The following is a 12,322-nucleotide window of genomic DNA, read 5'->3' on the forward strand; positions in this document are numbered from 1 at the left end:
AAGCACATGAGTTTTGGAGATGCCCAGCTCTAGTTTCCTCATCTGTACAATGCAGACATTAGCAAAATCCACTCCCCAGGGTGGTTCTGAAGGTCAAATATAATATGTATGTTAAGGGGCTCAGCACAGCATACAGTGGTACTGAATTGTAGCTGCTGCCATCACAATGTCTGTGTGGAAAAACGACGGGGGAGAGGTGGGCTAATACCTTCTATGACCCTTTCCAGGATCTGGGATGCCATAGACCAAAAATCTCAGGGTAGAATGAGGAAACCAGAGCCATGATAACAGTGGTTAAAAACTATCCATATCTACTAAATTAGTGTATATATTCATCTGATAAACATTGAGTGCCAACTCTGCAGAGACCTTGATGATACTCATTATTTGCTTAATGAATATAATAATAATTGTCACATATTGAGTGTGTACTTTGTGCCAGTCACGTGTATTAACTCACAACCTTACCAGGATGACCGTATTATTATTATCATTTAAAAAATATGGAAAATAAACTCAGAGTGGTTGAACAAGTTGTTCAAGATGACACAGCTCATAAATTGAGGCTCCTGGAACTAAGGCAATCTGGCCCCAGAGCCCATGTTCTTGACCACTGCCCTCCCACCAGGAGGTCAAGCAGAGGGAAATAAAGCGAGAGAAACGATGGCTAAGAGCTTCATAGAGCACGCTAGAGTACATACTCCCAGCCTCCCCATTTCCTATCTCCCTACCCTGCTTTATTTTCCCTTTGGAAAAGTTTTCAAATTTTCAAGATTTCAAAAATTTTCCCTTATGAACCACTTCTATGACATATTACATACTGGGCATATTTATTAACAGACTGCATGTGCCCCTGGTCACTAGAATATAAGATCCATAGGGCAGGGATTTTGGTCTGATCTGCTCACTGCCATGTCCCCAGGACTTAGAACAGTGCCTGGAACATACTAGGCATTGAATAAGCATTTGTTGCATGAATGAATGATATCTAGTAGGGAAAACAGATAATACACAAAAGAATTGATAAATAGATCATTCTAGATGGACATAAGTATGAAGGGGGTGGAATAAAGCAGAGTAAGGGAATTGAGAGTATTTGGGGGAGTGGTATCCTCAGAAAAGCCTCTTTTACAGGTATATTTGAATGAAGACTCTAATAAATCAAAGGATGAATGAAATTAATGAACACAAAGCAGGGAAAATCAAGTGTTGGGGGTTGGAGAGATATGGCTTCAAGTTCCGGTTTCACCCCTCCCAGGCTACATGACTGGGTGAGTTCCTTAGCTGCTCTGAAATTGAGATTCTTTTTCTGTAAAATGAAGTAATGATGTCCACATAGCAATAGTTTGAGCACCAGGCAGCACGATTTTCTGATAGGCAGTAAGTGCTCAATAGTGCCGACTTAACCAAAATGATACAATTTAATATTAGTAAGAACAGTAAGGCACCTTAATATTACCACTAATGTTATTTATAACACTGTATCGTACCATGTTGTTATATAGTATTCATTAGGCAATAATTACAAGAGGAGGCTTGGGTCCAATCTGCTTATTCAGTTGCTTAAAAAAGACTCATTACTGAGGACTCCATGCTAAAGGATGGGATGGGCCAATTTCAGGGCTGGGGTGCCACCCACTGCTGCCCACCTCACTCTAGGTCAGCCTGGCCCATCACCTACCACCCAGGGCTTGCTGCAGAAGTTGTAGACGGAGTAGAGGGAGTTGACGGCAGGCAGCCCTCCGTACTGGAGGCCGATGACCAGGCTTCGGTAGTCTTCGCCCAGAGCCATGCTGTAGGCATGCTGGCGGACCAGGATGAAGTCTGGCTTGAAGGATCTGCAAAGAGAAGGGATGGCAGTAGTGTTACTACATTGGGCATTGATGGAACACGAAGGCATGGGGTCACAGCCTGCTGGGGATACCGCTGACCTGGCTGGGTCGCTGCCAGCAGGGAGCCCTCGGTTCAGAATGGGGAGGGGGTGGGGGAGTGTGGAGGGGGACAGTCGGATAGAAACACACAGCAGCTACAGGATAAAAGGGCTGAAAACAACTCATATTTTATCTATTTTCCTTTTTAGGTGGTTTTCTAGATTTTCTACATTGAACATTCATTTACAATCAAAGGAAAATGTATCAAATAACTCAGTGAATATACTGCCATGTTTACTAGGCAGCACGAATTGCCTTACTGAATCCTCATAACTGCCTGAGGACGTGGCCATTGCTGCCAGAAACTCCATTTTACAGATGAGCACTGATAAAGGAAATTTTCAACTTTTTTTTTTAATGTTTGTTATTTATTTCTGAGATAGAGACAGCGTGAACAGGGGAAGGGCAGAGAGAGAGGGAGACACAGAATCCAAAACAGGCTCGAGGCTCTGAGCTGTTAGCACAGAGCCCGACGCGGGGCTCAAACCCACGAACCGTGAGATCATGACCTGAGCCGAAGTCGGAAGCTTAACCGACTGAGCCACCCAGGCACCCTGGAAATTTTCAACTTTTAACGATTGTTTGCTCCGAAGCTCCCAGGGAAGCTATACTTTAACATCTACCAAGGTCAAAATGACTCGGTAAAACCTCAACACATGGGCTCTGTTTCTGCCCTGAGTGCACATTGGGTACATCTGCTTTGTTAAAGAAAATAGCCAAAAAGAGCATTCTAAACACAAAAGATAGAAAAAAGTAAGAAAATTCCCTGGTTCCCATAAGATTAAAGTCATACAGCCCTGCAACTATTAAAACTTAAGATAAAGCCTGCAACTTTCTGAAATGTTCCTTGTCTAATAATTTGTAAATTTTATGTAAAAAAAAGAAGGATATAACTCTACATCAAATGTCCCTTACCAGAGCACTCTACTCTTTGTGAAGACTGTATTCCCGGTGGCTGTCCTAACTTGAGCTTGAATGAAACTTCCCAAATTGTTCTGAGCTTGGGTCTCATTGCACACCCCAGGCCCTGGCACCATGGAGCATACATGGGGTGTAATTAGTATGTGTTGTAGGAATGAATGATGTACATGAACATTACCTCCTCGTCCCTAAAGGAAATGGCAAGGGCCTCCCCCACGGGAGCCATGTGGATGGCTACCTCTTGGGTATGGCTGACTCGGGGCTCATGGAAATGGTCAATCATGTCACTCTGTAGTTAGGGTCTGAGTTGGGTTAGAAGCCTGGAATTATTATGCCTATATCCTTATTGCTTTCTTAGAGCTGAACCAGTCCACCCAATGGATTTTACAGGTGGGGAAACTGAGGCCCACAGTAGGGCAGTGATGTGTCCCAGGATACTAGGCAAAACACCATGCCAGAGTGGGAGGTCACACTCAGGTCTGTCCTCTGGCTTTCCTGCTCTTTGTGTGCCACTATGCTGGCTCTTACAGCAACAGAGAAGGAAGGAAAGAAGGGGAGGGTGGTGTGTCCCTAACAGGGATCTGATGACAATACAGAGGACTAACAAAATACAACCATTTTCTGCTTTCATCCGATTGTAAAAGTAATACGTGTTCATTGCGTGAAAGAGAAAAAAAACTTTGAAAACACAAAGATGTCAACAAAATTACTTGTAATTCTCAACTCTGGGAAAATCCCTAAAAAACTTTTAAGTACTTCCTTATATGTACATTACAATCCAATGATCTACTTTTTTTTTAAAGAGTTTATTGTCAAGTTGGTTTCCATATAACACCCAGTGCTCATCCCCACAAGTGCCCTCCCCCATACCCATCACCCCTTCCCCTGTCCCCGAACCCCATCAGCCCTCAGTTTGTAATCTATAGAATATGCATTCATACTCATAATTGACTTCATGCTTTCTATTAATTATTATTTTTCTATTTTCCACATAATATTCTAGTATGAGCATTTCTCCTACTAAGAAAACATCTTCAAAAATACCTTTTCTAATGGGCACAGTCTACTGAATGGATATACCATAACTGAGTCAACTTACCATCCACTATTATCAAGTAGGCTGCTTCCAATACTTCACACACGTATATCTTTGCACACAAATCAATGCCTTCCCTTTTTTTTTTTTTTTTTAACAATTTCCTTAAGACAGATTTTAAGAAGTGAGATTACTGGCTTAAAAGGTATGAATTATTCTTTTAAGTACCCAAACATGCCCCCTTTTAAAGGTGTCTGCTACCTGTTGCACATGACAGTGTCTATCTATATCACGGCAGCTCCACTAGCATAGCAGTTTTTTAAAAACATACATTAAAAAACATACATTTTTTAAACTTGATAAGCAACTTTCCCCAAGATGCTCTGTATCCCCCACAGCTGTCTCAGCTTGCATTTCTCTGACTTTAGTGAATCTGAGTACTTCCATTAACCATTTGCATTTTCTTTTCTGTAAAATTCTGCTCACATATCTTTACTGACGTGAGTTCTGTATATAGGATGCTACCTTTATCTTTATCACACTATCCTGTGTAGCAAAACTTTTACTAGCTGTTTGCTTGCCTTTTTTTTTTTATGGCTGTGCACCTTCAAAAAACCATATAAATGCATTTTCCATTTCCTCCTAGTCAAAGCGACCCATCTCTCCTTTTTTTTTACTTCTCTGCTTTGATGATCTGAGGGTCCTCCAGGGCCCTGGTTCTCACAGTGAGACACCTCTTACACCTAGCAGCATGGCTTCCCCCAGAGAAAACAGTGGCAGCAAACTTGGTGCTTCACTAGGGGTAACTCCACTCTGCCCAGGAGGAAATAATTAAAAGTCTCATGCTGGTTAGCCTGCCATTTTTTCACTGTTTATNCCCTTCCAAGATCATCTTCCAAGAGGAGTATCTGAGGGCCTGTCTTGGGAGACCCCAATTCCAGTCCCAGATATTATGATGCACTTTCTCTCCAGGACATCTAGAATTCACCTCTAAAGTGGAATCTTTCTGATTTCTTGAAATAAAAGTAGTGGTCACCTCCTGTCTCTAAGGATATGGAAATCTACCTCAAGATGCTATATTCAAAGTGCTCTTCCAAAATTATACAGCCGTTCCCTGCTGAAAGCCCTCTGAAGGCTTCCTCTTTCTGACAACAGATTCTAGGCAGTTTACCATGGCAACAAGGGCCATGCCCACCTCTCCATCCTCACAATCTACCTTTCTCCCTCCCCCACCTTCCCTGAACCACACTGAAACCTTCTCTTCTTTTAACTCTCTCCCTGTATGCTCTTCCCCAAATGGTGCCAGGGGGCCTCAACTTCCTCACTTACTCATCAGCTTGGATTCATTTCCTCAAAGACACCTGCCCTGCTTACTCTATTGAAATCTGACCCAAACCCCATAGTGCCCTATTTTCCTTTCTTCACAGCTCTTGTGGCAATTTTATTTCTCCTGTTTTATCTGTTTAGTTTTTTATTGCTGTCTCTTCTGTCTAAAGATGACAGCTCAATGGGAATAGAGGACTTGCCTGTCCTCAACAAAATAGACCATACCAATTTTAAAAATGAATGACTGAATTAACCAATGTATGTACAAATGAGTGAATAAATGAATGAGAATGAAGTGAAATGACCACTGGGAAAGGGCAGGATCTCTTTATTTGTAGTACTAGCAAAGAGAACTGAGTCTGACAGCCAGAATTACCAGGAGATATCATGTGGCCACTAACAACTAGGGGCTGCCTTACAAGGCAACATGTTCTATACTCCTGGAGATGTTAGCATCGTTAAGAAAGTCTTAACCCCAGGGAATTCAAGATGGAACTCATGATTTCTTACTAGTCTCAGGTATAATATGTGAAAAAATAAACACTTTCTACGAGTGATATACCTGGGCAAGCCAGGCACTTGTTACAGTTCGAATGCTGCCATTCATTGCCACATAGAACACACAGGGTCCTCCCTGACAGCTTGCGGTATGAGGGATTTGCAAGGAACGCAGAGAAATTAGTGACTTGAGCCAGGCGAAGTGTGGAATGAAGTTCCTCCCTCCATACCCAGCACCTCAGCTTCTCTAGAGATATCCAGTCAAGGAATGGCTAAGCCCTGATGTCACCCTAACATCCAAGGATGTGGCTACCAGCAGTTCTCGGGCCCTGAGAGTGGGCTGAACTCCCCCGTAGAGGCCAGAGACCCTGAGATGACAGGGATATGATCTCTGCTTTCAGGAAACCCACAGTCCAAGAGGAGTTGGATGTAATTCTACAGGACTAGGAATCACAAAATGCACCACTGAGTAAGTGAAATTAACAGAAGCATGTACAAGGTATGAAGGTGGACTAAAGGTGTATTCAACTCTGGTGGTGGGTGTGGATAAGCGTGTACTAGGAGGCCTGGATCTTGACAGAAAAGCAGAGATTTGCCACGTGGGCAGGGGTGTGTAGGTATTCCAGGTAGAGGGAACAGCACCTATAACCATCTTTTTCTTCTGAGTTGTATGAACCATTAAGTTCCCTTTGATCCCTACACTGGTTTGACTTGGGTCTGTTGCCTGCCATCACTCTTGCTCTAATAACAGAAGGAATTAGCAAAGTTTGCAATTGGTTCCATGGCTGGAATGTAAGGTCTGAGGAGGTGGTGGTGAGAGATGAGGCTGGGTAAGAAGTCCCAACAGCTCTCACGAGCCCCTTCCTACACCCTTATCTCCACAGTCCCACTGGGCCCAAGCCCTGCATCTTTCATGCTTGGGCAAGATGGCCTCCTTCAATACCACACAAGTCAGCACATCCCAGCTGAGCCTATGCCTGGGTTTTCTCATTATTTCAGCTTTAGACTTAATATGAGCTGTATCATTTCAGTTCCTGGTTCCAGATCTTTCTCAGAAGTGTCCGTCAGGGGGCGCCTGGGTGGCTTAGTCGGTTAAGCGTCCGACTTTCGCTTAGGTCATGATCTCGTGGTTCGTGGGTTCAAGCCCCGCGTCGGGCTCTGTGCTGACTGCCAGCTCAGAGCCTGGAGCCTATTTCAGTCTGTGACTCCCTCTCTCTCTGACCCTCCCCTGCTCACGCTGTCTCTCTCTCTCTCTCCTAGAAATAAATAAAACATTAAAAAAAAAAATTGAAAAAAAAAGTGTCCGTCAGTATTGGAGAGGAAAACCAAGGACAACATATGGTTAAATGGTAGAGACGGGACAGGTGATGCACTGCTGGGAGATTACTTCAGGCAATGTCAAGAGGCAGGGCGCAAAGCCTGAGTGAAGTTATCACTTCAGAGTGATATCACTTTAACCATCAGAGAAGTTATGCAGAAACCTGAGGTGGTAAGAACTTGGCTAGGCTGTGCTTGGGACCTAAGTTAATAAGCAGAAGCCCCATTGATCTCAGCCTCTTGACTGCAATTTTGTAATAGTCCCTCATTCTCCAAGAGTCAGGATGACAAAAGGAGGCAAAGATGCTAATTTGGGCCATGCTGACCCATCACGCCCAGATCTGACCCCAGCTGTGCCTGGGAAGGCTCCAGACTTTCTGACTTAGATGTCCACCAGCAGTGGCTTCAGTTTCCCTCTGAAGTGTCTCCACACTCCTCAATCGTTTTCTTTTTTTTTTTTTTACAAATAGTTTATTGTCAAATTAGTTTCCACATAACACTCAGTGCTCATCCCCACAAGTGTCCTCCTCCATGCCCATCCTCCCCTCCCCCCCACATCCATCAGTCCTCAGTTTTTGTCAGCGTTCAAGAGTCTCTCATGGTTTGCCTCTCTCCCTTTCCCCCACCATTTCCGCCCTTCTTCTCCCCCTTGTTCCTCAGTCAAGTTACCTCAATCAAAACTCAACCTTGGGTACCAAATCTGGAGAAGGGAGACCAAGAGAACTGAGCAAACCAGCAGAAACAGGTGTCTGGAGAAAAAGGGAGGGGAGGTCAAAACACTGAAATGGTCTCCATGCTCCTGAAGGCTTATGGACAGCCTTGTCTTGTGACAAGGATAGAACAGAGAAGATGTGCACACTTTGCAGACGGAGGGCCATATGGAAGGACTTTGGGAGTTAGGGATGCTTCCCGCCAGCCTGAGGACTGCAAGAAATTAGTCCAGGCTGAAAAGAAATTAGGTGGCAGCCAACCAAGAGTCTGGCAAGAAGCGGACAACAGGATGCTGCAGTGAGGCTGTGGGGCCCGCACGGCAGCTGCCGGCTGCACCGCATGACGACGGTGGGGAAGGGGCCCAGTGGGGCTTCGGACGGCCAGGCGCTCTGATGAATCCTGGGGCCCCCTCTGTGAACCATTAGGAGGTTAATAAAACACAGACATGAGTTGCTGGAGGAAGTGGGCTTCCTTATCTCTCTTCTCAGCCTCAGAATCTCTGTCTCTGTCCTGGCCTCTTCCTTGCCTTTCATTTCAGAGAAGGAGTCCTTGCTGCTCTATCCTTGCTCCACCTTCCTCCTCTGTCACTCTGGGGAACCCCACATGTTATGCGTTAGACCATATCCCCCAAAAAGGTACACTGAAGTCTTACTCCCTGTTACTGGTGAATGTGACCTTATTTGGAAATAGGTCTTTGCAGATTTAATCAAGCTAAGATGAGGTCATATTGGAGTAGACTGGGCCCTTATCCAGTAACTGGTGTCTTTAGAAGAAGAGGGAAATTTGAACACAGACACACAGAGAGGAAGAGTAGAATGCCATGTGACAAAGAAATCAAAGACTGGAGCAATAGATCTACACTCCAAGGAGCGCCAAAAAATGGTAGCAACCACGAGAACCATGGGAAGAGGCCGGGAAGAACCCTCATCTGCATCCTTGAGAAGAGAGTGTGGTGCCGCTGACACCTTGATCACATGCTTCCAGCCTCCAGCACCGTGTAAGGATTCATTTCTCTTGCTGAAGTCACCCAGCCTGTGGTGCTTCACTGCAGTGGCCTCAGGAAACAGGTACACTGCCCATCGCCAGTATTTCCTCCTCGCCCCTTTCAGAACTTCCTGGCCTCCTTTGCTCTTGTGTGTGCCCATCTCCAGCTGACTCCCCACTTCCCAAGACAAAAACCCCACCCTAACCCCAACAATAAGAAACTTCCACTTAAAAATTTTTTTTTAATGCTTATCCATTTTTTTGAGAGAGAGACACAGAGATAGAGCATGAGTGGGGGAGGGGCAGAGAGAGAGGGAGACACAGAATTCAAAGCAGGCTCCAGGCTCTGAACTGTCAGCACAGGGTACAATGAGGGGCTCGAACTCATGAACTGTGAGATCATGACCTGAGCAAAGTCAGATGCTTAACTGACTGAGCCACCCAGGTGTCCCTTATTATTATTATTTTTTAAATAATTTATTGTCGCATTAGCTAACGTACAGTGTATACAGTGTAGTCTTGGCTTTGGGAGTTGATTCCTGTGATTCATCGTTTACATACAACAACCCAGTGCTCATTCTAACAAGTACCCTCAGTGCCCATCACCCGTTTTCCCCTCTCCCTCAGCCCCAACCCCCATCAACTCTCAGTTTGTTCTCTATATTTAAGAGTCTCTTATGGTTTGCCTCCCTCTCTGTTTGTAACTTATTTTTCCTTCCCTCCCCCTATGGTCTTCTGTTAAGTTTATCAAATTCCATATATGAGTGAAAACATGGTATCTGTCTTTTTCTGATTCACTTATTTCACTTAGCATAATACCCTCCAGTTCCATCCACGTTGTTGCAAATGGCAAGATTTCATCACAGGAGTTCTGATTCATAGGGGTACATGTACCCCACTGTTTACAGCAGCACTATCAACAATAGCTGAATTATGGAAAGAGGCCAAATGTCCACCAACTGATGAATGGATAAAGAAGATGTGGTTTATATATACAATGAAATAATACTCAGCAATGAAAAAGAAACTTCCACTTTAAGGCTAAAGATGGACTGACAGTTAAGTAATGTTCATATTTACATAAAAGAATGAACAAATCAACACATCAGTAAATGCCTGGAGATTTGCTAGGAAGGATGTTTATCAAAATGCTACCCTGGTTATCTCTGAAGGGTGAGATGGAAAACAGGGGTTATCATATTCTTCTTCAGACTTTGTAGGACTTGGCATTAAAAAAAAAGGCACAGAGCATTTTTACAACCCAGGAAAAAACAGTGAGACTATCTTCATTTTGGAAAAAATGATAAACATAACAATGACATAACATCATGGAAAATGCTTATAGGACAATTTCATGTGATATGAAACAATAGGAAAGGGGATCTGTTATGACCATCATAACACAGTAAAAATGATGGTCCTGGAAGAGGAGATGGAAAATTCCTAATTTGATAAGGTAGTGAGGCTTCAGGTGTTTTCTTTTGTTTTGAAATTTTCCATTTTTGTTATACAGCTAAGCCTTGAACAATATGGGCTTGAACTGCATGAGTCCACTTATACATAGATCTTTTTTATAAATACAGTACAGCATTATAAATGTATTTTCTCTTCCTTATGATTTTTCTAATAATATTTTCTTTTCCCTAGCTTACTTTATTATAAGAATACAATATAGAATACACATAACATACGGAATAGGTATTCACTGACTGTTTATATGATTTTGGTAAGGCTTCCAGTTAATAGGAAGCTATTAGTACTTAAGTTTTGGGGGAGTCAATGATTATATGCAGATTTTGGACTGTGCAAGGGATCAGCACCTGTAACACCTTCTATATTCAGGAGTTGACTATAATATGGTTTGGGTATTTATCAAAACTTTAGGTTGGCATCAGTAAATAAATGAATGTGAATCCACATTGGCCTGGCAGTCATAATTAGCCCTTTCTTCCTTCCATTGCTACAGCTGCTGGATAGGGAAGTCTGTGCCTGCTAGCCCCAATTCCCATATACCCATCTCCTTCTGCATCTGGCCCACCCTCCTTTACACCTCGTGGAACTGCATTAAGGTCACTCCAAAATGCCAAAGTGAGATGAAATGGTCTCTGCTATACTCTCCTTTTTCCTGATTTCTAATAATAACTAATGTACTATGAGCCTCTATTCCAAGCCCTCTGAATATCTTCATTCATGGAGGTCTGACAGCAGTCTCACGAGGTACATGTTATTATCATCCCCATTTTGCAGATAAGGACACTGAGACACAGAGCAGTTAAAAAACATGCCAAGATCACACATCCATTATTGGTGAAACCATGAGTCAAATCTGATAGCCTCTTGGCTCTACAGCAGAGTTTCCCAATCTCTGCATTATTGATATTTACAGCTGGATAATTCTTTGTTGTGGGGGGCTGTCCTGTACAGTGTAGGGTGTTTGGAAATTCCTGGCCACTACCCTCTAGATCCAATGGTACCCCCATGCCCAGCTGTGACAACTAAAAATGTCCAGAGACATGTCAAGAGTCCTCTGGGGAGCAAATTTCCCCCAGGCGTGAACCCCTGCTGTAAAGATGCTCTGTGGCCTCTGTAGCATGATCTCTGTCTGTCTTCCCTCCCAAACATTTTCCTCCCTGCCTCAAAGACACCCTCTTCCCTTTCTCCCAGCTGCTTCTCCCTGGCCCCCCACTTCACCATTTTCTCCCTTCTATGGCTCTTCTGCAAGGCTCCATGTTGCTTCTTTATCCATGGAATCATCTCTGTTCAGTGGGTTGGCCTTCTTGTCCTCAGAGGCAAGAGTGAAAATGACTAATATTTACCTAGTACTTCCTCTGAGCCAGGAAGAGGCTTTTACTTTTTTTTTTTAAGCTTTTAATTATGCTGTCTTTAATCCTCACCACAATTCTGCATGGAGGGGAGTATTTTCAAGAAACTAAGGCACAGAGAGATTAAGCACAGCAAGAACAAGATCCACGTGCATTGAAGGCCAACATGCATAACACGGTGCAACCAGCACCATCCACTCACCTGGACATTCAGCTCAAGTTATCAGCCTTACTCAAAATGAAGCTCTCTCCCTGTCTCTCTTGACTTCTCTTACCCACCATGCTCCCAGAAGCTCAGGATCTGTCACCCTAAAGTCATCGCACTTCTTCTCTCTGACACCAGGTATGTAAGGAGCCACCAATGTTGCTGATTCTCCCCTCCAGAAGTGTCTTCCTCTCACTCTGGTGTCCCTCTCATTGCCTCATTCCCAGGACATCTCAATAGACCCTAAGCTCCTATTCCCTGGGGTCACAATCCCTTACCTTATTCCTCTCTGTAGCACAGGGCCCAGCTCAGAATTCAAGCTGCTGAGTGTTACTCAATTTCCCTGCCTCTACCCTAGGGGCTTCTAGGCTAAATGCCACATGGCCCAAGTGGGTGACCTTAGGGGTGGATGAAATGGGCTAGCCTTTTCTAGTAGGACCTTCAGTGGTATCCCTCTAACACACGCTCTCTGTTTCCATAGTAAACACATAGGAGTATTCCTAATTTCTTTTTTTTTTAATATATATATATATATTTTATTTATTTCTAGGAGAGAGAGAGACAGCGTGAG

At 43.8% G+C, this 12,322-nt stretch overlaps 1 protein-coding gene across 2 annotated transcripts in view; it reads right to left on the minus strand.

Moving 5' to 3' along the window:
• Positions 1-12,322, minus strand: part of SYN3 (synapsin III) — a 416,215-nt gene that overhangs the window by 297,744 nt on the left and 106,149 nt on the right. For both annotated transcript variants that reach the window (XM_077762027.1, XM_077762025.1), the window contains one exon: positions 1,682-1,838. In XM_077762027.1, the coding sequence (XP_077618153.1) occupies positions 1,682-1,838 (157 nt within the window). The remainder of the gene's footprint in view (positions 1-1,681; positions 1,839-12,322) is intronic.

This window comes from Crocuta crocuta, unplaced genomic scaffold (genome assembly GCF_008692635.1).
Source record: "Crocuta crocuta isolate KB4526 unplaced genomic scaffold, BGI_CrCroc_1.0 scaffold193, whole genome shotgun sequence".
In the NCBI taxonomy this organism is placed as follows: domain Eukaryota; kingdom Metazoa; phylum Chordata; class Mammalia; order Carnivora; family Hyaenidae; genus Crocuta; species Crocuta crocuta.